At 44.0% G+C, this 27,830-nt stretch overlaps 1 protein-coding gene across 3 annotated transcripts in view; it reads left to right on the top strand.

Moving 5' to 3' along the window:
- Nucleotides 1-27,830, top strand: part of MED15 (mediator complex subunit 15) — a 41,727-nt gene that overhangs the window by 9,699 nt on the left and 4,198 nt on the right. For 2 of the 3 annotated variants that reach the window (XM_084649492.1, XM_084649491.1), the window contains exons 2-14: nt 1,860-1,947; nt 3,750-3,801; nt 4,755-4,784; nt 6,230-6,442; nt 7,538-7,800; nt 8,649-8,969; nt 10,282-10,371; nt 15,457-15,576; nt 24,358-24,500; nt 25,527-25,654; nt 26,076-26,210; nt 26,589-26,652; nt 27,519-27,585. In XM_084649492.1, coding sequence (XP_084505618.1) covers nt 1,860-1,947; nt 3,750-3,801; nt 4,755-4,784; nt 6,230-6,442; nt 7,538-7,800; nt 8,649-8,969; nt 10,282-10,371; nt 15,457-15,576; nt 24,358-24,500; nt 25,527-25,654; nt 26,076-26,210; nt 26,589-26,652; nt 27,519-27,585 — 1,714 coding nt within the window. The remainder of the gene's footprint in view (nt 1-1,859; nt 1,948-3,749; nt 3,802-4,754; nt 4,785-6,229; nt 6,443-7,537; nt 7,801-8,648; nt 8,970-10,281; nt 10,372-15,456; nt 15,577-24,357; nt 24,501-25,526; nt 25,655-26,075; nt 26,211-26,588; nt 26,653-27,518; nt 27,586-27,830) is intronic. The other variant, XM_084649493.1, reaches the window with a different exon arrangement.

The raw sequence follows: 27,830 nt of genomic DNA, 5'->3' as shown, positions 1-27,830 counted from the left end.
CAGGGGCTCAGGCCTCCCAGAGGAGCAGCCCCCCCAACCCAGCTAACATGGGGAATAAGGAGAGGGGCTCAGACACTCCCCTACATCAGATCCTGTTTCACATGATAGTGGGGGGCAGGGACAGTGGTGTGGGGCTCCCCAGATTCCAGCACACACAAAGGAGAGGAGAATGCAGGGTTGATGGGGGAGCCCCCACTCCCTCTACCACTCATCCCCAGGTCCTCCCTCCCAGAGTCCAACCCTTCTCACCCCCCCCATCCTCTCCTGCCCTTGAACTCCCTTCCCTTTCTAAAGCCCCCTAATCCCTCCCTCCACACCTTCCTTACTCCCACACATTCACATTTCCCCTCACTGCTTCAACCATCCATATTCCTCATAAGTGTATGAAAAAAAATTAGAATCTAAAAATGTTATCAGGAGCTCATGTTAGGGTGTTGTGTATGAGGAACACCCTGACTTTAAACAAACTGAGGTCCATTGTTCAGGAAACATGACTGTATTATCCTAACTCTTTGATCTTCCTTAGAGTGAATCAAAGCTAATAGATTAATCATTGCTGGTGCTGTGCTATAATAAATTGGGGCCTTATCTTACTGAAGAGGCATGGAGAGGTTCAGGCCTTAGCATGTTTGGTATTGTGCTCAGGTCTAGCCACTTTCACTTGCTGAAAAGACCCCATCCTAAACAACCCTTACATTTAGTAATGGAATAAATGAGAATTCCATACCAATCTATGGATAGGATCCTCTGAGAAATTGGAGCTGTTTAAAATATAGAGGAACCTGGCAAGAAACAGATGCTGGCCAGCCTGAGAGAAGTTGGAGAGGAACAAAGTCAGGCCTGGTCTACATTACAGAGTTAAGTTGGCATAAGGCAGCTTACCTTGACCTAACTCTGTAAGCGTCTACATTAAAATGTTGCCCACTATCTAAGTCTGTTGCCCACTACATTGACTTAATAACTCCACCTCCATGAGAGGCGTAGTGCTTAAGACGCAGTGTTCGTGTAGACATTGCATTACTCACATCGCCTGTTGGCTATCAGCCCCCCTCCCCCCATGGGGCTTACAGTCAGAGGAGGGTTGCCCCTGCCGCTCGGGGGCTCACTGCCAGAGCATGCTACCCCTATTTCTGTGGTTATGAATCCAGAGCAGGTGAGGCTTGCACCACTTCTGTTTTTTACAAAAAAGCTTAACCACCCAGCCCATCAATAATGTACTGAATTTATAAAGCTTCAAGTATATACAATATTTATATTCCAGTAACGTTCAAAGTGCGTGCTCAGGATTGGCTGCTATTGACTGGGTGTTGTATAAACCTCATGTGAATACATGGGCCCTGCTTCAAAGGGTTAGTAATCAAAGGAGGCAGGTGATGTCGGAAAGGTGGAAAGAGGGGAACAATCAATGTCCCAAGTTAGTGTCTTTAAATGGCACTGGGCTAAAAGTAGCATGGAAGCCTCATGGCAACCTCCATAGCATGGAAGATGTTTATTTTGGGCCTCTGACAGGAGAAGATGGTCTCCTATGCACCTTGAAATGGAATCAGTTGCTGAATCTCATACCATCTCTGTCTGTTGGGAGGTATTTCTTAGTTTCTTCCTTTCTAGCAAGGAGGTAAATGTCTAATTAGAGGAGGAGACTCCTATTGATGTGCTGGCTACCTGGCTATCTGCTATTGACGTTAATCAGATTGTGCATGTAAATCAGTGGAATTGGTTTCCTTTATGTTTTATGTATGCATGTATTTGTCAGTTATTCATTGGTGAAAAGTTGCCATCCATCTGTTCCCTAGGTAGGGAACGGGGTTTCAGCTGCCCTCTGTTAATGTCCTTCGTGAGTTCTGTGTCTTGTTTTGCAGTGATGAGGCCATGAGGAAGGCCGGTGTAGCCCACAATAAATCCAGCAAAGATATGGAGAATCATGTTTTTATGAAGGCCAAAACTCGGGTAAGGCACTTCCATGTATTTCCAATTGTGTGTGTCTTGGTCTGTTGTGAGTAGATGCATTTGGAAACCTGGTGTATCTAGTTGTCTAGCAACATCTGGCCAGGACACCTGCATAAACTATGTTAAATTTATACAGGAGCATTTAATGATGAGGGGGGAGCCAAAGTGCTTTGCACACTCCACAAAAAACAATGTGAAGTGAAATGTTTGGCAAAGACAATATGGTAAATTCCTATTATCACAAAAGATACAACAGGCCCTCCAGTGACCGTGAAGAACACAGGAGTGAGGTTTATAAGGTCTCATCGACCCACATGCAATTAACTGCATGGAACTCGCTTTATCTACAGCTTAGCTTGACTTGTGCTTAATTACATAGAATCATAGAATATCAGGGTTGGAAGGGACCTCAGGAGGTCATCTAGTCCAACCCCCTGCTCAAAGCAGGACCAATCCCCAATTTTTGCCCCAGATCCCTAAATGGCCCCCTCAAGGATTGAACTCACAACCCTGGGTTTAGCAGGCCAATGGTCAAACCACTGAGCTATCCCTCCCCCCATGGTTCAGGAGTGTGGATTTTTCACACCCCAAGCAATGTAGCTGGATTGACTTCACTTTTGAGTGTAGATCTGACTTAAGTAAAGGCGCTGGGTTGATCTATGCTGAAAACTTTTATTTGCATAGCTACAGCTTTCGAATGTGAAAAATTCATCCCACTGAGAGACATAGCTATGCCAACCTAACCCCTGGTGTAGACAGCACTACCGCTTCTCGAGGAGGTAAATTAATTACAGCGATGGGCATGGGCAGTGCGTCTAATAGGCAGGGGAAGGCTGTGCCTACCCAAACAGCCCCACATGGCCCTGCCCACACTCTGTACAGAGGCCCCCTCCTGCTGCTGGTTGGCCCCAGCCCAGGCAGGCTGCTCCTTTCCCGGGAAGGGAAGCCTGCTGGGACTATGGTGGCTGGAATTTGAGGTAGCTGTGGCTACCCGCTGCTGGGGGGGCCCCAGCACTGGGGCCATGCCATCCAGCACTCCAGGGCTGGAGGGGACAGGGGTCCGCGCGCCGCCTACCAATCTGGGGGGGGGGGGGGGGGCTGCTTTCTGCCCACCCACCCAATGCTCTGGGGGGGCTGGGAGGGGCTGTGTGCCGCCTGCCTGGTGCTCCGGGGGGCCACCCGCCCGGTGCTCAGTTGGCTGGGGGAAAGGGGTCGTGCGCAGCTCACCCGCCTGGTGCTCTGGGGTTGGGGAGCATAGGGGGGTTGGTAGCTGCAGGAGAGGGGGGATCTGGGTTGGGGAGAGGGGCCTCAGCTGGAAGGGGTGAGCCAGGCCAGGGGCTGGCCTCCCTGAGCCTGTGGTTCACCCACCACCCATGGCAATGGGAGAACCCCTCCTGTTGCTGTAGTCAGTGTCTACACTTAAAATGCCACAGTGGCACAGCTGCAGTTGTGCAACTATAGCACTTCAGGTGCAGACATAGCCTTTCTTGGTCTATAAACACATATAGGGTACTACTAGTATGTAGCTGTACTGGCAGTTGTCTACCTCTTCTACCCAGCATTTGCTGTTTCTGCTTCTGTCCTGCACAGTTAAGCACAATGACCTTTTCTTTAGAAACATACCCCGCCCATTTCAGTTCCTGAGCACATCATGAACTGTTATGAAAAGCATACCGGTCCTGAAGGAGGAGGGCCCCTTCTGTTACACGGTGGGAGTGGCAGTGTGAGGAACGGAAACAGTGAGTCATGGAGTGTGTTGCTTCCCCATTCTGTGCTAAGCAGTTTCTTGTTTTCAACTTTAGGAGGAATATCTTTCTCTTGTGGCCAGACTTATTATCCATTTTCGAGACATTCGTAAGTAATCCATGTATTTATTTGTTATAGAAGTTCTAGAAGTGCTAGCTTTCTGGGTGGCTTGAGTCTGCTAGTTCTGACTGGCATTCTCCAAGAGTTGCTTCAGTAGTTTCTGCTGCTGGATATGTGCCCAGCTCTTGAATGTGTAATATTCTTTACAATATCTGTCTAGAACTGAAGAACCCACTAGAAAGTTCTTGATATCTCCACTTTTCATTGCACCAAATGTTTTCTCTGAGGTCATCCTCCCTCTCCATTTCCATCACAACCAGAATGCTGTGAAGACAAATTGGCTGAGCTTCATTTCTTTGTTCTGCTTTGATTTGCAAATGAATTAAAAAGCATTCAGTTATGCAATATTAAAGTACATTTTATCCTCAGCATGGAATCCTGAATTAGGGTATCTGCCCTTCTGTTTAGTGTTATTCCTCCAGAAATAAGTCTCTGGAATGGAACAAACAGTCTCAAAGTGCTTAGTGAGTCTTCCTAGGTGTGGAAATACTGGAGGAAGCCACCTGTCATACACTGCACCAGGAAGTGTATAGAGGAGCTGCCTCAGATGCTTGTCCCATTCTGTAGAAAATTTCACAAAGCAAGCATTAATCTTGACGCCTGGGAGTGAAATCTGACTTGCAGAGCTCTTACACTGGCAGAACCGTGTGGGATGTTGCTGGCAATGATTGACATTACAGAGCATGTCTGCAGCAGCATTCCATGGCCAGCTGGGATGCTAAGTTCCTGATCAGGAAATAACCTAGGAGCTCTCTAGCTTGCTGCCTAGGGTAGGGAATGTGGGTAAAATGTTTGGAGGCACTTTGGCATGGGGCTAACTAATGGGAAGCAATTCTTTGCGCTATTAATGCATTGGTTGTTGGGAATAACAGTTTAAATTGCTGTTCAACAAAATGCAGCAAAATTTATAACTTGTGTATGTATTCACTCTTATTTTCTAGACAATAAGAAATCTCAGGCTTCGGTCAGTGGTAAGAACATTTTTTCAGACTAAATGAAAAATTGTCAGTATTTTTGGTGGCATATGAAGTGGGGAGGGAGGGCTTACTGCCGACTTGCAGCAAAGGAGGGCAACTTAAATTCTTAATAAATCATACTGTGGTGAGGAGGAAAGTTCTAGTGAGCCTTCTAGACTCTTCACATATGGATGTTGTGTGGAACACTCATTTGATTCCACCTCTGTACTGTGTGTTGGTGCTAAATATTATTAAACCTATTCAACAAATGCCAGTGTTGTGAATTGGACTGTCCAGCAGGAAGTAGCTGAGTTCCTCCTTGCTTACCTTCTTGCAGTTCTCATTGGTGTATGAGCTTGATACCTGTTCTGCATTACAAGACTATGGAGTAGTCCTGTCAGCAGAAACTATGTCCTGGTGGACTCTGCATGTGACTGAAGGAATCTCCTCTATAACTGTGTTAATCCCCCTGTAAGAGAGTATAAGGTGAGGCAGCAATTATCTGTTGCCACCTCGTCCCAGCACGGATTAAAGATGTGCTGCACAATATATGTTAATGCCAGTACTCTGGAGTGCTCTAAAGTTATGTCCTCTTTGATCTTTACACTTAAGGAGGAAGGCACATATTACATACTTGATGAACACCAGTATAATAATGTTCCTGAAATGCTTGTAATTCTCTCTCCTTCAGAAGTCTGTTTGCAGTTCCTTTCCCCTTGCCCCAGACCCCAGATTATCAGCCTCTTTCTGACTGAGGAGTGCTGATCATGGGTATTTGAGAAGTGTGTGGTGAAGCTTCAGTGTGCAGTCTAGAGGAAGTATATTGCAAGGTACTTCGTCAGGCTGAACACCTGGTCTCCTGAGCACTCCCACTCCTTAACCTGGGACGGAAGGGGCCTAACTTGGATCCATCACATCAGTGTGCTCTTATTTCCTGGATTCCCATGCAGTAGCACAAAGCTCTGCTGATAGCATGCTGAGCCTGCCAAGTCTTGCCTTTGTACCTGGATATCTGTTTAGAGTAGAGGTGACTGATTATTTCCCTTTTGCTAATATATATTTAGTGTTTTGCATATTTAAAGTAGCGTGACCAGATGTCTCGATTTTATAGGGACAGTCCCAAATTTTGGGTCTTTTTCTTATATAGGCTCCTATTACCCACCACTCCCTGTCCCGATTTTTCACACTTGCTGTCTGGTCACCCTAATTTAAAGCATTTCACAAATCTCTAACTAATCCTCAAACGCTGCTGTCCCCAGTTTATGGGTGGAAAAATGGAGACAGACTTATGTAAAGCCGCTGAGTCAGTGGCAGAATTGTGATTGTAGAACTCAGGGTGGACTCTTAATCCCATGCTGAGTCCACTAGGCCAAAACTTTCTTGTGGCTCCACAGCACAGAGAACAATTTCAGTGGACAGGTCTTCATCTTGTTCTCTTAGTAATGATGTTGTATTCACAGATCCTATGAATGCACTGCAGAATCTAACAGGCGGCCCCCCAGCAGGAGCAGCTGGAATGGGCATGGCTTCACGAGCTCAAGGAGCACCAATGGGTGGGATAAGTGGACTTGGGCCAATGGGCCAGCAGATGAGCCTTCCAGGGCAGCAGCCTCCTGGAACCTCTGGGATGGCCCCCCATGGTATGTCTGGCGTCTCTGCAGCTACTCAACAGAGTAAGTATTCACTATGCTCTCGTCCACTGAAATTAAGTCAGTTTAGGGTTCCAGTGCAGAGCCATTTTCTAGGCTGAAAGGAAGAGAAAGTTACAGAATATTCCCTAGGTCTGTTTTTATTTCTCCTGCCAGGAGGATTGGGGATTATGGTGCATCTCACCCTTTGTCATTGATGTGGGAAACACAGATTTGAATCGGGGAGCAAAGGGAGGGTTTGCCTTCAAATACCTCTATCCCCACTATAAATGTCCTCGCTGTGCTTGTATGCAGTGTTATAGCTGTGTTGGTTGCAGAATATTAGAGAGACAAGGTGGGTGAGGTGATATCTTTTATTGGACCGACTCTTCTTCAGCTATTTGAAAGCTTGTCTCTCACCAACAGAAGTTGGTCCAATAAAAGTTATTACCTCGCCCACCTCGTCTCTCATGTCTATACTTAAAATTTGTGGCTTTCCACTTGCTACTTGGTTTTGGACTCATTTGCAACTGCGTTTGAGACTGAGGTGGCGTATTCTGAGCAAGAATCTGGCTCTGACTAGTAGACTCCTTCCTCTCAAAATATTTTAGTTCTTGAACATCCTTAGTGTTTTGGTTCTACCTGCCTTGCATTTTATATCCCCTCATATTGTGGCCTTGTTCTGACAGATAGCTGCTGGATGAGGCTCCTTTCAGAGCCCATTCGAACAGCTCCTCCTTTGACCGAAGAGTTCTTTGTGGAACAATGTGTGAGACCTTTCCTTTCTGTTCCCCTCAGGGCATGAATGAGCCCACCCTCCTCCTCCTCCCTGCGGTTCTTAAGCTGTTCAGTTAGATTGCAGAGTCGGCCAAAGAGCTGAGGCTTAGACGTAAGAGTGATGAGAAATGCCAGGATGAGACGAATAACGAGCGTTGTTTAAATGTATATAATGTATACCTGGAAATGGGAGGTTATAATGGCTTTTATGCAATTGCTCCTAGCACAAATGTGGGCTATAAGGTGAGACCCTGGGGTATCTTACGTTTCTGGTCAGAAGAGTTGGTTTGAGCTCCCCAGTCTTGCCTGTCGGATGGCTGGCTAGAGGCCGGTCACGCTGTACAAACACGTTCTGACTTTCAGCCCAGCTCCAGCTGCAACAGATGGCGGCGCAGCAGCAGCAGCAGCAATTTCAGCAGCAGCAGGCTGCTTTGCAGCAGCAGCAGCAGCAGCAGTTCCAGGCACAGCAGTCAGCCATGCAGCAGCAGTTCCAGGTCCAGCAGCAGCAGCAGGCAGCAGCGGCAGCAGCAGCTGCGCAGCAGCAGCAGCAGCAGCTGCAGGCAGCCCAGCAGCAGCAGCAGCAGCACATGCTCAAACTGCAGATGCAGCAACAAAATCAGCAACAGGTAACGAACAGCGAAGCGGTCGCAGGGTGGGCAGCCTGCTCTCAGCCGCTTGTCAAGTGGAGCCATTCCAGAGCTCCGGCTTACCGAGCACTATTACGTGTCGGCCCTCCGCACTAAGGGATTAACATGCTTCTGCTTGTGGGTAAGGCATCATCTTGGGCTGGTCGAGTTCGTTGGCAGCAATGTGCTCTATCCGAGAGAAGACTGATCTTTCCTAGCAAGAAAGAAGCTACGAATTTTGTGCCCTTCTTGTTTGAGTCTAAGAGTCAGGGTGATGTTTGTCTGCTTCGGAGAAGGTCAGGGATGCAGGAGGGGATGGGAGTGGACACCCGACTCTCCTCCCTCCCCCGAGTTTCCTCTAGAAATAGTAACTGTTTTGTCTCAGTTGTGTGAATTACCCATTTGTCACTTAAAAAAATATTGCGGTACAGAAATATGAGGCATGCCTAAAGATGATGTATGCAAGTAGAAGAGGTTGATGCTGTCCTGTTCTTGTGTAGGTAAATGGTGATGCTGACATTAGCTTGATGACAGTTTGGAGAAGTGTGTTGTGATCTTTTATGCCAGAGAAGCTAGAGGGCTGGGTACCTTCACCTTGAAACTCTCTGTTAGTGGTAGCAGATGACTTTGTGCCCGTCTGGAGAGGGAAATTAGAATATAAACTGCATGCAGGTGAGTTGTTTGAAGCCTGAGGCTGGCTTGACGGGTAGGCCTGTTCATTTGGGCTAAATGCTTTAACTCAGTATGATGAGTCGGTGTGCTGCCTGCAGGCCATTGGCTTTCTTTCTAATACTAAAGACACTGTTGCATTGCTGGAAACTTGAGCATCCCGGCTTTTCCTGTTTTAGATGCAGCAGCAGCAGCAACAACTACAGCGAATTGCTCAAATGCAGTTACAGCAGCAGGCAGCTCAGGCTATGCAGGTGCAGCAGCAGCAGCAGCAAATACCACAGCAACAGATACAGCAGCCGCCGTCTCAGCAAGTCATGCAACAGCAGATGCAACAGATGCAGCAGCAGCAGCAGCAGGTTGCTCAGGCCCAACAGTCTCAGCTTCCACCACAGTCACAGCCCCAGCCCATGGTCTCTCAGGGACAGGCAATCTCAGGACAGATCCCTAGTCAGGTCATGTCTGTACCTTTTACCCAGCAGCAGTTAAAAGCCATGCAGGTAAGTGTGTTAAAGACCCAAAACAAATGGTTGTGTATTCCATGAGCCTCTAGGGAAATAGAAAGTCCTCATTGATAAATAAGCCTTGTTAGTGCTAATAGCAGAGATGTGAAATATTGTAACCTGTTAAGAGGTTAGCTGTTAACCTAGTGCTTGCATAACAATGCTAACCACTAACTTGTGTTGCTTTATTGCTTGCCAGCACAGCATAGTGCTTTGCTAAAATCCCAAGGTTTTGTAGCTAGTCTATGAAATCTTTTGGTATGCTGGATAGAGAAGCTAGTGTTTGAGATTCAGTTCCTTTGTTGCTATTGGTGGGACAAGGAGATGAGTGAGATCTTGTTTTATATAGGTATAACATTACATTCTGGTGAATGCTGATTTTGCTAGAACATGAGCAAACTTAATTAAATGCCCTAATACATGTGTGTACACGTCAGCCCTCTCACGCTACTGCAGTGTGAGACCCCTTTGGCATTGCTTCTGCTACTACACTGAAAGGGGTTGGAACCTCAGTGGGTTGGGGAAGGTGCAACAATGACAGCCAAATCTGCCCCTGCTGACTGTATTGTTAGGGTTGAACTAGTCGGGGATGATTGTCACTTGATGCAACTTCTCTTAAAATAGCAGTTCGTAGGTTGAGGACAGGGTAATTTTGATTTTTGTGATTTTCATGGTGGATCTCCTAGTATCGCTTCAGTCTGAGTCAGCTAATGCTGTTAATGGTGCAGATTTTCTTACTGTTGGCTTACTGTTCAGTGCTATGGAAACTGACCTAGTGAGGGCTTAGTGAGAGTGCTGTGCATTACTAAGCAGGAGATCTAAGTTTTAATTGTGAGCTCTACTCTACTTCACCCTTGGCCTTATTGAAGGTTGGGACTTGGTAGCTAATCTAGGAGTAGCTTACATGTGTCACACTTCTGCAACAGTTACAGAGTGATGCACAATTCTAACCAGCTGTCGCATGCAAGCATCTAATATTGTGTACTTGAGTGAAATTAACAAAGCTAATGGTTTGTCATGGCACAGTCCAAGTGGCCCTTGAGTCTGCCTGTAGGAATGCCAGTGCAGAGAAGATGCCACAAGGAAAAGTCAGTGTTAGAGGTGTAGCACTGGGGAGGCTGATTCAAAGCCAGCTGCTCGTGTTCATGAAGTGAGTCATACACTAGTCCAGTGTAAATGCATAGCCGACAGTCTTGTTTGCTCATAACTGAAGGAGTTAGTAAGATGGTTGATCTAAATGCTGTGGAAAGGTGACATCCACCCTAACCAGTTACTCCTGCTTACCCCCTTCTTTCTTCAAATATTCAAGGTAAGAGCTCAACTGGTGCAGCAGCAGCAGGCAGCGGCAGCAGTCCAAGCAGCTCAGGCCCAGGCTGCTCAGATGGGAGCTTCAGGGCAGGTAAGGGCCCATGGAGCCAGTGTCACTAGGGCAGGCCTGTAGCAAGTGCATGCTAAAACTGAGCATGGAGATGGATTTTTGGTAGCTTTCTGAGGAGGGATTTGACATCAGTTGTCCTTACGAAGGTGGTATGGGTGATTATGCACTGTTTCCCTTTTGCTGTGGGTCAGAGGCAGGATTTCATTGACACCTTCTTTGTGCATGCTTGTCCCTAGTAGGTCAGATACTGCTGCCTGGAGTGACCTAGCAGTGCACGTTAAGACTGTCTACTGTAGTCATGCGATAGGTCTAGCTGTTCCTGGAGTGTTTCACTTCTATTTCCATAACACTTTCTTAGGAGACTGCCTTGTCATATGAACTTCTCTCTGCTATGAACTGGTGACTGCTGGTCTATACTCAGATGCGATCTCCCTTCCATCTCCCAAACACAAAAGTATTAGTGGAGGTATTGACGTTCCCCCCCCCACTTTTCTCTGTTCCATCATTTCCTCTCCCCTCTCATTGAGTAAAATGGACAGTAGATATAAATAGCTCTCGTTTTGAATGTTAACTCTCAAGATAAATGGCACATGTAAATGAGTCACATATGAAGTGCTGGATGAAGGCTTGTTGTCCGGTGCACAATTCAATTTTTTTTAACTAGCAGTACGCTCTAGCGTCAGACTATGCTCCCGTATGTGCCCAGCACCAAGGCTAGATGGGGAAGACTTGGGCTTGAGTTGAACCATACTTCCGATCCTCCCTAAGGGTCTCATATAATGCTTAGTGCCTTTCATTCGTAGTCTTTTACTAACAGGGGTAAGTATAATTATGGACGTTTTTCAGGGGGGAAACTGAGGTACATAGGTGAAGTGACTTGTCCAGGATCAGTCAGTGGCACATTTGGGAATAGAATCCAGTTCTCCTGACTCCCTGTGCACTATGTCATGCTGCGTCCAGTGAAAAAGTAATGGCCTAGACATCCTGCACCCCTTCGGTGTTTAAAGTTTGTGTGCAGTGTGAATTATAACAATTGGTGGTTCTTCTCACCTGTATCCCTGAGGATCTGTACTAGGAATAGTGGCCTAAGATAACCCAAAGCTACTTCTCTTATTGATGCTGAAGTTCTGCAAGGCCATTACATTCTGTTTCTATACTGGGCATTTTATATTTCTTACATTATGTTCACACCAGATGAAAGATGAGCAATGGTAAGTACAGTGGCAGTGACAAGAACCCATTCATTACAGTTTAAACATGTGCTTTTACAACTATTCTTTTTGTTTTGTTTTGTGAATAATCTCCAGGTGGGAGCTACAGGGAGTTAGGGTGGCTAGCAGGACAGCTGTCATGTCATTAATTTAGTGTTGCTGTCCAGCAAGTGGGTTGTGTTTATATGGGGGCATTCTACTTCTTGCCCTGTTAAGTGAATTTCCCCATACAGGTTGCTTAATACCACAGTGCATCTGGAAAGCTTCTGGTGATGGTGGTTGACAGCTGGTTTTGCATCACAGCTACATTACCATGTGGGATATAAACTAAGGTATAACTCAGTGTCTGTCACAAATTAGGGCTGCTGAAAGCTTTCTAAACTCCACTGGCAGGTTTATTCACTAAATTCCATGTAGGTCCATACTGATACAAGGTAAATCAATTAAAATTCAATTAATTCTCTTCTGTCCAATAACTAAACATGTTTTTTGTACTTTGTGTAATAGTGTTTTATATAGTAAAATGTTTAGTTTTGAGAATATGGAAGTGTACAATGTCAATACAGTTCTGGACATCAGAGCATTGATTGGATTTTCTTGGGTTTATAAAGAACAGCTTCTTTTGGAGAGTAAATGTTACCTCCTATTACTTTTATTCCATTAACACCACTTCCTTAAAATTTTCTGTAAAGCTTCCTTGAATTCTAGATTCTATTCTGAGGAAGTTTTATTATAAGCCTACCCTATCATAACACTTGCCTCATTATATATGAGTTTTATGTCCTGTGGTTGTCAAATGGTCTGGGAGTCTGGATCAATGCTGCTATTATTATTATTTGTATTATCATAGCACCTAGGAGCACCAGTATGTTTGTGTCCTTTTCATTTAAGTCTCTGTTCAGCGTCTTTGGGTACAACTAAAATCATTCCTAAATCCTAACGTGGATGAAGTGTGGAAGCAAGAATTTGACTTTTCTCTGAAGTTGTCATAGTGATTTTGTTCACACACGAGCATTCTGCTGCTTATGTACCAACCTTTTATGAGACTGTAACTGTGCTCAGATTGAGCAGATGAATGAAGTAAGCAGTGTCCTAATGACCAGAGGCTACATAAGATCACTCTGGAAACCACACAAAGATGAATGATGACCTGAACTTAAGTTTAAAGTTTAAGCCATTCTGTTCTGCTTTAACTTATTCCAGATGCTCAGAATGCAGATTTGCTTGTTGCTCTTTGAAAGCCAAGGAGCTAGCCTGGTAATCCCAATGTGATGCTAACTTGGGTATTTTGGAATTCTGAATCCTCAAACGAAGGAATCAGACTTCATCTGGAGCAAATCTGGGTTTTTTTTAAGACTCAAGTTCTTATGTCCTGACTGACTGATACTAACAAATCATGGGATTTATATCTTAGGGGAAGAATCCTTTCTTTATTCCCCTCTTCTTTTAGGATGGATTCTCTCCCTTCTCCCAAACTAATTTGTCCTGATTTTCACAGTGAGGGTATTTCAAACATAGTTTGTTTTGCCTCCAGTATCTGTTTTTCTCCAGAAGCCCCAGAGCAGGGTCACTGGAGCAGCAATGTCTTCCCATTTTTATACAATAAGTCTTGTAAATGTGGTGCTGATGTCCTGTAATTGCTTGCACAAAGCAACAGTAGTCTCTTGAACTCCTTCCCCTCCCTCACATACCAAAGGGGCAGGGGACCCTACTCGCTGGAAATATTGTAATGAACTTTTTGAACACCTGGAAAGGTAGCAAAGGGCAAATTCCTTATTCGAAGGTCATGGAATTGGTATAATTCTAACAGCATATTTCCTTCCTCTCCAGCAGCACATGCTTAAAAAAACAAACTAAACCAAAACAAACGGCCCAGCAGCTGTAAGCCTTTGAATCAGAGTTTGTTCTGTTGCTTCATGGTTAGCCAGACTCCTTAACAGTGAATCTGCATCTAATTTCATTGACTCTGGAAGAGATCTCTAATACACTCACTCTGGTGGTATGGCATGAGAAACAGGACCAAGATGGTACATGCGGTTCAGCATGGCATCCATGGGTTTTCACATATGTTACCGGACCCTCATGTGTGCACATGTGAGTCGTGGGATGGGCGGACTAGGCTTTGAGGGACATGTACTCTGCCAGCACTTCCCTTTTTGTTAGGGTCGTGTTCCTCCAGCTCCTCTGTTGACGCTGTAGCTATTCACTGCACTCTGTAGCATCCACCTGCGCTTTGTGCCAGTGCTCGGCGGTTTGCTTGTGACGGCTGCTGCATGCTGTGTTTGTACACGCGCATGTGCGTGGGGTGTCTGAAGTTCTCTCGTTTGTTTACCTTCTGAAATCCTGTCTCTGACATCCCTCACTTCCTGGATGGAAAGAGACCCCATTGCTCTGATGTTGTGAACTAACAGCTGTGCTGAATTTGATGCTGGTTTTTCATCAGTTATTGCTTTCCTTTCTCAGTCTTGCTGTGTTGTAATTTAATTTGATTTATTTTAACAATTGTAAGCACATGCATTCTCTGACTCTCTAGAGACATGTTGCTGGCTGCTTCAACCCATTGACACAGAACACTAAGCAAGAATGCCCACAGTCATTCAAATAAAAGGAGACTTCTTTCACACCTGGATTAGTTAGGTCCTTCTAGCAACAATTAGTAGTGTGCAGATTAGAGAAAGGGGACTTGGAGCTCTCTAGCTGTCATAGAAGTGAAAAGCAATGAAAAGGAGCTCTTCCTAATTGATATGCACAAATGTGCCAAATTCCCTGAATCCCAGTAGCAGAATGTGCCACAATATGCTAATTTTTCACTTGTTGTATCAGACTTCTGATCGATAGCACATTCTGTGTAATTACAGCATTTAAAACAATTTAAAAAAAACTATAAAAAAAACTATGGTTTCTAGACCCAACAGGAGATTTGAATGTTCTGGGACCAGGAGTAGCTCACCCCTAGGACTACTTCTAAAAATAAATCCATTCTACCACTGACCCCTGAAATCTGTTCTAAGCAGTGTTTATATTCCAGCTGATTCTTCCGAGTCCTTATAACTGAAACCAAGTAAAGAGATGAACATTCCTGAGGGAAGGCTACTTTATTGAAGTTAGTACTTTAGTACTTAATTGAAGTTAGTGGCCCTGAGGGCTATTTATTTAGCAGAAGGGATGGGTGTTCACCGAAAGGGAACTCAAACTTTAGTTTTGACCGTACGTTTCACCTATTCTGGGGATTGCAGGAGGAAGGACGGAGTATTTTATCTAAACCATAGAAGTCCTTTCTGTTGGAAGTCTCTTTTTTGGAGTCATACTGCCATAGGTTGGTTGGTTCTGAAGTCTTGTTCACTAAATCACAGGCTTCGTTGGAGGATTCTTATCAGCAGTTACTGTTGAAATGTCCGTCAATTCCATTAATGTGGAAAGATACAATGGTACAAATATTGCTGTGGGTTTCAAATCCTCAGATGAATCCATAGCATGGTAGAGGACATCAGAAACCAAAACTTGTGACAATATATGATTGAAGAAGCTTGTATAAAGCATTCTTGATAAGTCTTAGAGCCGTTAATTCCAATATTAAATTAGAAATTCAAGATGTCAGGCAAAATTTGGGAAACCCTTTCAACCAAATTATACTTCTGTATAATTGGCCTTTTCCATATACTTGAATCTACATATCACCCCACACAATATTTAGAGTTCACTAGATGCCCTCTACAAATGGAGATATAGGGTATATGAAGCAGGGGGTTGGATCCATAAACTAGCTTATAAGGCTTATCTGGAGAAAAGTTCACTTGAGTCTCATACCGGAGGTTGCATGTGCTTCTCATCCTGCCAGTGCACTGCATTTCTTGTTTTGCGATTACTTTTGTCTGTTGTCCCTCTGTCCTCAAAGATGATCACCGCAACTATGGCCAGAGGTGGGATGCAAATAAGACCACGGTTCCCGCCTACCACCGCTGTATCTGCCACGCCTCCAAGCTCCATTCCTTTGGGCGGACAGCAAATGCCACAGGTATTTACTGAGTCAAAGTGCATTGTGTCAGGAATTGTACTAGGCATTCAGTACTTGGGTTATATTTAGTGCTCATCAAATTAAAAGAAGTTCACTTTTATCTTCATCAAAATACTACGTTCAGATAATTGCTCTTAGCCACTCGTAGTGTTGGGCTGTATTTTTTTAGCAGGACTGTCCAAAGTGTACCCTTCTCCCTTAAATGGAAGCTTTTTGAGAGCTTGAGGTATTGAATAAAGCTTTGAAAAAGTAACACAGTTCACATTATTTGAATGTTTAAAAATTCCATGTTCATATCTGGTTCAGGTCTCAAATGAATCAAATTTTCTGGTCTCTGCTTAATCTTTGCACATATCACAAAACCACTGCATGGCTAGTCTTTGCTCAGGAGAGGCCCCAGGACTCATATATGAAGTGTCATGGGCCAGGAGTGCAGGGCATTGGCTGAGTTGTGTTGGGAATCTTGCCTGACACCTCCCCATGCTATGCATTGCTCTAGCTAGTGTTAGTCCCTCTTTCATGAACAATAAACTTGGCCAATTTCAGTTTCAGTTGATGATTAGGACATGGTGCAGGAGATATGGAGCTAAATGAAATGTCCCTGAACTGAAGAAAAAAATGTTACTACTTTAAGCTCCTAGTAAAGCTGCAAATTATGAACAATCTTTGAATAAAATAAAACACATGATTATGCACCCAAATTACAGTTCTGGATTTCTGCTGCATTTCCTACCCCTCTTTCACTCAGGAAATTGTCCATGTTCTGCCAGTCCTTTCAAAAATATGAAGCAGGAGTCAGCATAGCTGCACTTTGTCTGTGGACCTACCTCAGTGAAAAGGCTGACAGGGCCCTATTCTACATTTGGAAATGTGTTGGATCAGAATATGCCACAGGTTCTGGGTCTATTACAGGAGTGGGTGGGTGAGGTTCTGTGGTCCCTTCTGATCTCTAAGTGTGAGTCTATTATACCTGCCATAACAGAACAGGCCCAGCACTAGCTTTTCTCGCATTTGTATTTCACTTGCGCGGTATGTGCCATCTCAGGAATGAACAGGGAAAACTAGAAGGAAGCAGAAAAGGAGTTTAGTGCCCCTCTACTTATTAGCATTGCCACAATAACAAAGTCCTTCCTCAGCTCTATGAATTGGTTATGAAATCCTCATGCACTACTGTTCTGTAGTGCTCAGCCCTGGGTGAATCTTTTGATTTAAAGCTATCTCATGCAGTGACAGTGACGTGGAGATCAACTCTTCCTGCTGCTCATCCCAGTGCTTGATTGGCTTTGCATGTATAATGAGGGACTCCCTGGGCCTCATGAGCTGCATGTCTTATATGTTCACACTGTCACCTTCACAGCTCATACCTGCCCAGCAGCTCCAGTTTCCATATTGCTTTCTCCTGTTAATGGATGACAAAAGACTTCTGCCATCCTCCCAGTATTGTGTTTTGAGTTTCTTTTGCTAGCAGGCCTTGGAGCTCTGGGAGTATCTGAGATCATAAATCCTGAGTCCTTTGCACGGTGTATTTATTGCTGCTGAAGTGTCGCACTTAGTAGCTACACTTCGTGTTAAAGTAAGGTGTTGGCCAAAGTGGCCTGTGCGGCAGAAAGAGGCAGTGGCCAGAAATACACCACAGGCTCTGGCATATTTATTCAATGCCATTTTTTTCTGGTTGGAACTGGAAAATTCTTTTAATCCTGCTAATTATTCTGTAGTTGGAATTACTTGAGTCAAAGAAGAATTTCCGTAGGCGATGCTACACCGCTAGCCCTGAGTCTCTCATCCATCCAGTCTGTCAGTCCAGCTGCCTGTTCTGTATATTGACCTCTTAGTGCTGTTGTACCAGTGGTTGTTGGGAAGCCTTAACTCTTGACATCAAATGAATTAAGTGCAGATTGTAAGAGTCAATTTCATGAAAATTATGTCCTGTAATATTGGAAAACTGGGGAATCATAGGCCAGTGAAAGAGGGAAATGTGCACATGTGGCACCAGTTGGAATGAAAATAGCTCCTGGAAAATGTAGTGGGATGAATGGACCATCAGTTAGCAGGGGATGGGAAGAATGTTTTAAAAACTAAATTGACTTGGGTAGGTGTTTGAGTAAAACCAGTCCCCCAAAATTCAATTCAGATTGCAGAGAAATATATAGTTCTGCTTGTCCCATGGATGCTGTGGTTTTGGTCTGTACCCTAGAGAAATGCTTCAATAATGTTGTTTGTTGGATGTGTCGCCATTATCTTGTCTTCAGACATGTTTCTGCTGGGTAGAGCAGCAGTAGAAAATAGCTTATGGCTAGGGCTGTTGATTCATCACAGTTAACTCATGCAATTAACTCAAAAAAATTAATCACGATTTAAAAAATTAATTGCAATTAATCACACTGTTAAACAATAGAATACCAATTGAAATGTATTAAATATTTTTGGATTTTTTCTACATTTTCAAATATATTGATTTCAATTACAACACAGAATACAAAGTGTACACTGCTTACTTTATATAATTTTGATTACAAATATTTGCACTGTGATAAATGATAAACAAAAAATAGTATTTTTCAATTCACCTCATACAAGTACTGTAGTACAATTTCTTTATTGTGAAAGTGTAACTCACAAATGTAGATTTTTTTTTTGTTACATAACTTCACTCAAAAACAAAACAATCTAAAACTTCAGAGCCTACAAGTCCACTAATGCTGATGCTTGTTTAAAATTTAAAAAAAAGTATTAATTAAATTTGTGACTGAACTCCTTGGGGGAGAATTGTATGTCTCCTGTTCTGTTTTACCCGCATTCTGCCATATAGTTCGTGTTATAGCAGTCTTGGATGATGACCCAGCACTTGTTTGTTTTAAGAACATTCTCACAGCAGATTTGACAAAATGCAAAGAAGGTACCAGTGTGAGATTTCTAAAGATAGCTACAGCACTCGACCCAAGGTTTAAGAATCTGAAGTGCTGTCCAAAATCTGAGGGGGACAAGGTATGGCACATGCTTTCAGAAGTCTTAAAAGAGCAACACTCAGATGCAGAAACTACAGAACCTGAACCACAAAAAAAGAAAATCAACCTTCTGCTGGTGGCATCTGACTCAAAAGATGAAAATGAACGTGCGTCAGTCCATTCTGCTTTGGATCGTTACCGAGCAGAAACCATCATCGATGCATGTCCTCTGGAATGGTGGTTGAAGCATTAAGGGACATACGAATCTTTAGCGCATCTAGCATGTAAATATCTTGCGACGTCAGCTACAATAGTGCCATGAGAATGCCTGTTCTCACTTTCAGGTGATATCGTAAACAAGAAGCGGGCAGCATTATCTCCTGCAAATTGTAACCAAACTTGTTTGTCTGAGCAATTGGCTGAAATAAGACTGAGTGGACTTGTAGGCGCTAAAGTTTTACATTGTTTTATTTTTGAATGCAGTTAGTTGTTTGTACATAGTTCTACATATGTAAGTTGAACTTTCATGATAGAGAGATTGCACTAAGTACTTGTATTAGGTGAATTTAAAAATGCTATTTTTGTTTTTTATAGTGCAAATATTTGTAATAAAAAATAAATATAAAGTGAGCATTGTATACTTTGTATTCTGTGTTGTAATTGAAATCAATATATTTGAAAATGTAGAAAACATCCCAAAATATTTAAATATGGTATTCTGTTATTGTTTAATAGCACGATTAATCATGATTAATTTTTTTAATCGCTTGACAGCCCTAGTTATGGCTGTAGCTGGTTATTGGTAGTCTGCATAAGTCTATCTACTTGATCTCAATAATTGAAAGATCAATTTGGTGATGGTGCTAAATTTAAGAAACTTGGTGTCATATTTGATAACACCTTTTCCAAGAAAGGACCAAATATGGACTTGGTATAAAAATATTGGGTGTCCAGGCTGTGCTTTCGATTTATCCTACATGACAGAAGAGCAGCATGTGCCCCTGTCACCACAAGACTTGATTGTCTCTTTGCAGAGTAGCTTCTGGATCTTGCTAAGAATGCAGCTGCACTGTTAATTGCTGGTAGGGCTTAGGACTCAACAATTTCATGGCTGTTGAACTTGCCACCAAATTCAGAACTGAGCTCCATTTTTTTTAAACTTTAATCTAAAAAAAGTTGGTCTTCTAGCCCTTGTGACTGAAGTGCTATGAAGCATGAACTGAATGTCAGTGGGGTCTCGCTAAGTCTAAAACAATAACCAAGAGGAGTGAGCTTCCCTATTTACCTCATTTGGGTTGACTCTGAAGCCTACTGATGGTAATTTAAATGTCAGATTAAATAGTTCTTTTCTATTTTAATAATGTTTAGCCGAGTGTTTCTGCTAAAATAAGAGCCAGTGTACTAATCCCAAATTGTCTGCTACATATTCTTTGGTGTCAAAATCTCCAGCTTCCCCTTCTGATCTGCTACAATCTCCAGTAGCCTTGACTGCTACAATGCCCTTATGAAATGTTGGTACAAAAATTTTGAGCACACTGGAAATATAGGAATAAAGTAAAACTGAATGTAATATCAAATTAATAGACTGGATACAGATCCAACTGCAAATATGAAAACCTGTTTGTTAAGCTTATTGTTTCTGCAGAATTTTCAGTCTTGCCACCAAAGCAGGGGCCCTTGGTGACAAACTTAAATCCAGCTTGCTACAGGGTACACAGGGTTTTGTTCACTGGCTTAAGCATTAAAAAATATAAGTATTGTTAGGTAACTGATTGCTAGAGTTTTCCTTTAGGTCAAAAGTATTTTTACTACTTCGTGAGATTCCCTTAAAGAACATGGCAGGATTATGTGCAACAGCGGGTAGCTTGGATTTGCTGGAGTCTTGCTGGGTGCAAACTGTCAAAACCTAAAGTCCAATTGAGCTGGACTTCACAGAGCTAGTCTGAGCCAGTTGTAAAGATCATATCCTGGAAACTGAGGTTTTGTTTATTGTGTAATCTAATCCTACTCCCTGGGAATAGTGCAGTGTAGGAGTCGGAAGAGTACAAATGTATAAGATGGCCTCTGCTAGGGGAAGATTCGTGAAGCACCAAAGCAGCCTTGGGAAAGGAAGTAATGAGATAACTAAAACTTTGGTGGGGATGGACTGAAGAGGTTGGTGCTCAGCACAAGCCTGACCTGCATCTCCTAGTACTCTACTCTCAGCAGAGGGATTGCTGCCAAAAAGGAGGCAGGAGCTTGTTATACAGGAGGTCAGACTAGAAGACGGCCTTGGAATATATGAAACTGTCATAACCACACTGAGTGTCAAGCACCTGACTGCAGCCTCCCCACTTGACTCCTGCAGGGGGTGCAGGCTGGTTTTAAAAGAGGGAACGTGCTCTGTGGATGCTCATACCCAGTGGTGAGCTGGAGCCGGTTTGCACCGGTTCACGCAAACCGGTTGTTAAATTTTGAAGCCGGTTTAGAAGCGGTTGTTAAAGGGGTGGGCAAACTGCAGCTCGCGTCCTGCCTGAGCTCTCGGCTGCGGAGGCTCCTCTGAATTTTTACTCACCCGGTGGCACTCTGAGCCTTCGGTGGCGGGTCCTTCACTCGCTTTGGGCCTTCGGCGGCACTTCGGTGGCAGGTCCTTCAGTGCCGCCGAAGACCCGGAGCGACTGAAGGATGTGCCGCCGAAGACTCGTAGCGACTGAAGGAACCGGTTCTTCAGCTTCTGGCAACTCATCACTGCTCATACCTTGTGGGAATGGGTAGTGCTATGAAAGGAAACAGGATATAAGCATTAATTTAGTTTGCCATTGTGTAGTAGGGGCACTGTACAGTGTGTATTCAATCTTTTAAAGAGAAGGATCCCATACATTGGAGATGAGGGTCTGGTCCTGAGCTAGGAGCACTGCAGATGCAGTCCTTTGCTCTTCAACAGCTCACGCTATTTGATGTGCTCTGAAGGGATACATGCCAAGAAGAGAGGACCTGTGCACTGGGGCAGACTAGGAGTTAAAGCAGGGGGGACTCTCTGAAACGTTTTTCTTCTTCCTCCACTTGAGCTCTTGGGGCACAAAAGTTCCATGGGAGGCAGAATTACGCCATTTAATTCCAAGCATCGTTCTTCAGCTGCTGGGAAGAGAGCGACTGGCAAATATTCCCCTCCCATGAAAACCAGTGAGCACAGCTTATTATGGAGAAAAGCATCTGGAAAGAGAAGTCTTGAAACCATGTATTAAAGTCATGGGGGAGTGGGTGGGAAAGGAATGGTGTTACTGAAAGTAGAAATGAGACCATAACATGTTACATTGCCATGAACCTTAAGCTATACCTTAGTGGATGATCAACTAGAGCAGGGATTCTCAAACTTTTGTACTGGTGATCCCTTTCACATAGCAAGCCTCTGAGTATTCTCCCCCTCCATCAATTGAAAAAACTTTTTAATATATTGAACACCATTATAAATTCTGGAAGCAAAGTGGGGTTTGGGGTGGAGGCTGACAGCTCGCGACCCCCTGAGGGGTCCCGATCCCGTTTGAGAACCCCTGAACTAGCGTGTCTGTTGGTTCAGAGAGGCCCTGGATTTCAATCTAGCTAGATCATTTGGGTTCATTTCTTTTTCTTGCCTAGAATCTCAGTCCCTTCAGTTTTGCTCTTGTCTTTTCTCTGCTATTTTGCTGTGCCCTGTCTGCTGGCTGAGGGGGGCACTCTACTAAAATCTGACTCACTGGAACACCACATGTAGGATTATAGTAACCTGCACGTTATGGCTCATTGTCAGCAGCATAAGAGGTAGAAGAGAATGTAGAGGACAGCCAGTTAGTAAAAGTTTAACTCTTCCTGTACCCTTAAGATGTGTTGTTCCAGGCCAAGGGTACCTTGTGATTCTCTGGGTGCATAGGGTAGATCATGCCATGCTTCCTATGTTTGCTACGTTCATTATGGCCTGTGACAGTAGTGGGCTGGCTCTGAATTAGTGAGGGAAAGGAGCAAATCTACAGAGCACCTGAAGTGTTTGGAAAATAGAATGATCTGGAGGATGGTGTGGATTGCACCCTCAGCAAGTTTGCAGGTGACACTAAACTGGGAGGAGAGGTAGATACACTGGAGGGTAGGGATAGGATACAGAGGGACCTAGACAAATTAGAGGATTGGGCCAAAAGAAATCTGATGAGGTTCAACAAGGACAAGTGCAGAGTCCTGCCCTTAGGACGGAAGAATCCCATGCGCCGCGACAGACTAGGGACCGAATGGCTCGGCAGCAGTTCTGCAAAAAAGGACCTAGGGGTTACAGTGGACGAGAAGCTGGATATGAGTCAACAGTGTGCCCTTGTTGCCAAGAAGGCCAATGGCATTTTGGGATGTATAAGTAGGGGCATTGCCAGCAGCCCCACACTACAAGAAGGATGTGGAAAAATTAGAAAACGTCCAGCGGAGGGCAACAAAAATGATTAGGGGACTGGATCACATGACTTCTGAGGAGAGGCTGAGGGAACTGGGATTGTTTAGTCTGCAGAAGAGAAGAATGAGGGGGGATTTGATAGCTGCTTTCAACTACCTGAAAGGGGGTTCCAAAGAGGATGGACCTAGACTGTTCTCAGTGGTAGCTGATGACAGAACAAGGAGTAATGGTCTCAAGTTGCAGTGTGGGAGGTTTAGGTTGGATAGTAGGAAAAACTTTTTCACTAGGAGGGTGGTGAAACATTGGAATGCGTGACCTAGGGAGGTGGTGGAATCTCCTTGCTTTGAGGTTTTTAAGGTCAGGCTTGACAAAGCCCTGGCTGGGATGATTTAGTTGGGGATTGGTCCTGCTTTGAGCCGGGGGTTGGACTAGATGACCTCCTGAGGTCCCTTCCAACCCTGATATTCTATGATTCTGTGAAAGGAATTTTTGTGCTCTTTGCTTTCCACATGGTAGAAATTAAGTTGGCTGATTATCAAGATCCCATTAGAAGACTCATGGTAAATTCATGGGATACTGTGATGTCATGAGGTGCTGTCTTGTAGACTAGCTCAAATCACCTTTGTTTATCTGAGTTAACACCACAAAATTATAGGAATAAGTTGTTTTATTTCAATCCGCGTCCCTTAATTTTATCTCTTTGATCGCAAGTTGAAGAATAAACTTTATTGTACACAGAATTTCTCCTCTGAAGGGTTGTAGATTTGAAGTCATTGTGGCTTCTTAGAAGACTCTCCCCAGCTTGAGCTTTCTGTCCTTTGGGTTTATGCAACCCCATCCAATCTCTAAAACCAAAATAACTTCCCCTTTCCTCACCCCATCCCAACCACTTGAAAACTTTTCTGGCTCCTCCAGGCTTTCCAATTTGAATATCAAGAGTCTTATATTTCACTCTCCATACATTGTCCTTTCCTTCCCCCTCCTCCTAAAGAAAAGTGATTTGGATGCAGTAGCCAAAAAATAAGAAAAGCGTTTGAAGAATATAAATTGAAAGCAAAAATAAGGAAGGGTTCTTTCACCGTGGTCATAAATTCTCAAGCCAGTCCTCCATGACCTTGTTTACTGTAGTTATAATAAAGGAAATGATAGTTCAGATGAAACACTTGCTATTGTAATCTAAGGAGGAACTCAATAACTGACTCCAAAATAATGCTCATTTTTTGGAGTTTTACCTGTTAGTTAAATCTTGGTGTGAAACATTTCCCCTGAGTACCTCAAGAAAGAAATGCGAGGTACTGGCAGTGATCTCTTTATGGAGGAGTTTAGGAAACTAACACTTTCTGTTTCTTATAGAGTCCAGAGGCTGCTCTTCTCCATAGCCAAAGCCTTTTTAGATTGGTTCCCATTATCAGCTCTCTTCTTTGTTGAATGTATTCTTTCCTGTTTCAGGTCAGCCAGAGCAGCATTACCATGATGTCATCTCCCTCACCTGTCCAGCAAGCGCAGACACCCCAGTCAATGCCACCACCTCCTCAGCCACAGCCATCACCTCAACCAGGGCAGCCAACTTCTCAGCCAAACTCGAATGTCAGGTGAGCCAGAATGTGACCACCTGAGGTGAGTGGCAGCCGCAGATGCTCTCACCAGATGGTGATGAACATGAATGGAGGTTAAACCAAAGTTGTCACAGATGCCTATCCTGGTGCGCTTTCTAGTGGGGAGTCCAACCCTCGTGATGCCGTGAGGTTGACATTGCATGGATTGGGACCTTCAGTAGCACAGCTCTTGGGCTGTCATGTCATAGGAACCTGGAGGAGTCATGCTCATGTTGCTATCCCCTCCCCATTCACCTTCTCTGAGGCTACTCTGTGTTTAGCCACATACAGATACTCCCCTAACTATTGTGGCTTAATGGAAGGTGAGTTAAAGGATTGAATGGGATGTCAGAAGCAGAAGGCCATGGCCCCTAAATCCAAGGCTTCTGCTTGGTTTCCAGAGAAAGGCCCCATCATGCTCCTGGGTTGATGGAGGAGTTATTCAGAGACCTCTGGAGTTAAAGACCTACTAACAAAATTCCGTCTTGCTAGAGTGAGTCTCCCACTAAGTCAAAATTCAGTGGTGTTAGCTTTGGAATCTTTACTGAATGCTGTAATCAGACCTTTCTGGTAGGGATTCTGAATCTTTACCTTGCACGAGTGTTGTTGAAACTGACAAAAAGCTGGGTCAGGCTTAGATTGTAAGCTGTCTGGGGGAAAGACCTGTTCGTGCTGCAGCTAGCGGCACAATGGGCCTGAGCAGTACAGTGACATAAGGGTGGGATTTTCCAAACCGTTCAGCATTGGCCTAACCTTGCTTCCGTCAAAATCCATGAGATTTTTACCAGGAACTTCCCTGGGAGCAGAGCTAGGTCAATGCCGAGCACTTTTGTAAATCCCACTCCCGTGCAGCTGGGTGGAATACACGCTCAAAGACAGTAGCCATCAGTGGGGTTTGCAGAATGCTGCAGCAGCACTCAGTAGAACATACCTGCTCAGACTAACCATTTCTTCTGCTAGCTTCTTACAGGCCACTTTGTCTTCATATTAAGTGTTGAGTTGACTTTCATTTCCATTCTTCAGCTCCGGCCCAGCCCCATCTCCCAGCAGCTTCCTCCCCAGTCCATCTCCTCAACCATCCCAGAGCCCAGCAGCTGCACGAACACCACAGAACTTTAGTGTCCCATCTCCAGGTCCTTTAAACACTCCAGGTAACTCCTATGGTCATCAGTAAGAACTGTACTGCGGAGCATGATCCAGTGATGCATCTTAGTAACTAAAACATACAGAGAGAAATCTGAGGCTGCATAGTTATGCCGTTGGCTCTACGGTGCTCTACCAGTGAGTAGTATTTCAGTGGTGGACTTGCCATCTGCGCTACATGTGCAGCAAGGAGAATATTCGAGTTTTGGAATTGTCTGATCTCATCTTTTTTTGTCATTGAATTACATGAGGGTTTTCATAATTTTCTGACAAAACCAAAATGGTAACCAGAAGGGGATGTAAAGGTCTGTTGACTCTGGGGTTTCATGCAGCTGGAAATCGCTAGCAACAGTTCATAAGCCAATGTCCTGCTTTGCCTGACCCCTCCTGACATGTGGTATATAATCTTCACCTTTTTGCCTGGTGCAGGAAATCCAAACTCTGTCATGAGTCCAGCGAGCTCCAGCCAGTCTGAAGAGCAGCAGTACCTGGAGAAACTCAAACAGCTGTCAAAGTACATCGAGCCACTTCGGAGGATGATCAATAAGATTGATAAAAATGAAGGTGTGGCCCCTCGTATTTTACTGTACGGTTCTCCCTGTCTGCCTGTGTACTGCTCTTTTAGGGGTTCTGGCGGACTAAGCCTGTCTATTGTTTTCCTTGCTCATGGTTGCAAAAACGTAACTCTGAAGCATGACAATATTTTCATCTCCAAATCCCTTTCTTTCAGGACCTCTCTTTTTCTTTACTATATCTAAACTTTTTTGGATACAGACTCTACCTCATGAAAAGATGGAGAATCACAGGTCTTTGCTACTTTCTCCTTAGATGGGTCATGTTTTCAGTTTTCCCAGCCTCCAGTTTTTGTGTTAATGACTGCAGAGCTGGAAGCTCTGCCTGCAATGAGTGCATTTCTCACTAGTCCTTTTTATTTTATTTCAGATAGGAAGAAGGACCTGAGTAAGATGAAGAGCCTCTTGGATATCCTGACTGATCCTTCAAAACGGTAACGTCCTTTTCTGTTTAGCTTGTGCGAGCACCTCCCCAGTGAACTCTCTTCCTCCCAAACCCACTGTCAGGAATATGAGAGAATACATAGGCTACCATGGAGTCCCAGATGAGGAGTGGTGTCCCAGACATTAGTCTATCATCTTGCGGCAACATGTAGTATCTAGACAGTTCTTAACTCTAATCTGAATTTCCTTGTTTTTGAAGACCCTCAATGTTGTTGTTTCACTAACTTTCTTTTATGTTGAGAAATCATGGTGGGCAAGAGGTTTAAATTTCAGAACCCTTTTTTTGCTGATTCATTCTGTGTTGCAACTTCTTTCTAAGAAGTTGTGCAAAATCCTGCCAAAAGATTTTACAATGTGGTGTCCCCTAAGACGCAGTATGGGATCTTTTGTGCACACAGTTTCATAGAAAGCTATTCAGTAAACTGATAAGTCAGGTGTGTTTTCTTCGCTGTAATACAGTCTATTTGAGCTAGTTGAAATGATTGGAGAAATCCACCTGGGTTAACTTCATTTTGCTGAAAACAGTCAGCTCTGTTTCACTTAGACATTGTGGTATTCATTCTTTCTTTCTCTATTAAAGTCCCTCCTTAATGTGCCCTTCAGCAAAGCCATTCAAGGATCCACGTAAGTTATTTAAAAATCTAAGCATTGGACCTTTATTTGCCAGAATGTTAGGTTTGAACCATGTGATCTAACTTAGAATTTAAGTTCCCTGAGGCAGAGCTACAGTTCCTGTTTTGAACAGCATCCAAGCATATCAGCACTGAAATAATGTGGACGGGAGGCTCAGATATCACAAAGTCCTCATCTTGGACAGCAGAGCAAATTGGGCTAATTCTTTCCTCTTCCTTTTCAGATGCCCTCTGAAGACTCTACAGAAATGTGAAATTGCTCTGGAGAAGCTCAAGAATGACATGGCTGTGGTAAGCAATGGGGTTTACTTTTCATCTTACTGGAGAGTAAGGCTGGCAGTGAATTCCACAGAGGGCACCAGTTTGGCAGAATTTTCCCATCTCTTTGTGTTCACAGTGCTGGACTGAGCAAGTAAACAGAAAACTGGTTAAACACTGGGCCATTCAGCAGGAATGTCCTCGTGTATACCTCTTAAAAATTATTCTGCTTACTGAACTTTCAAGTATTCATGCTTTGTACAAGCACCTAGGAATGG

This window comes from Lepidochelys olivacea (assembly GCF_965140295.1).
Source record: "Lepidochelys olivacea isolate rLepOli2 genome assembly, chromosome: 15".
NCBI lineage: Eukaryota > Metazoa > Chordata > Testudines > Cheloniidae > Lepidochelys > Lepidochelys olivacea.
This window is presented reverse-complemented; position numbering and strand designations above follow the sequence as displayed.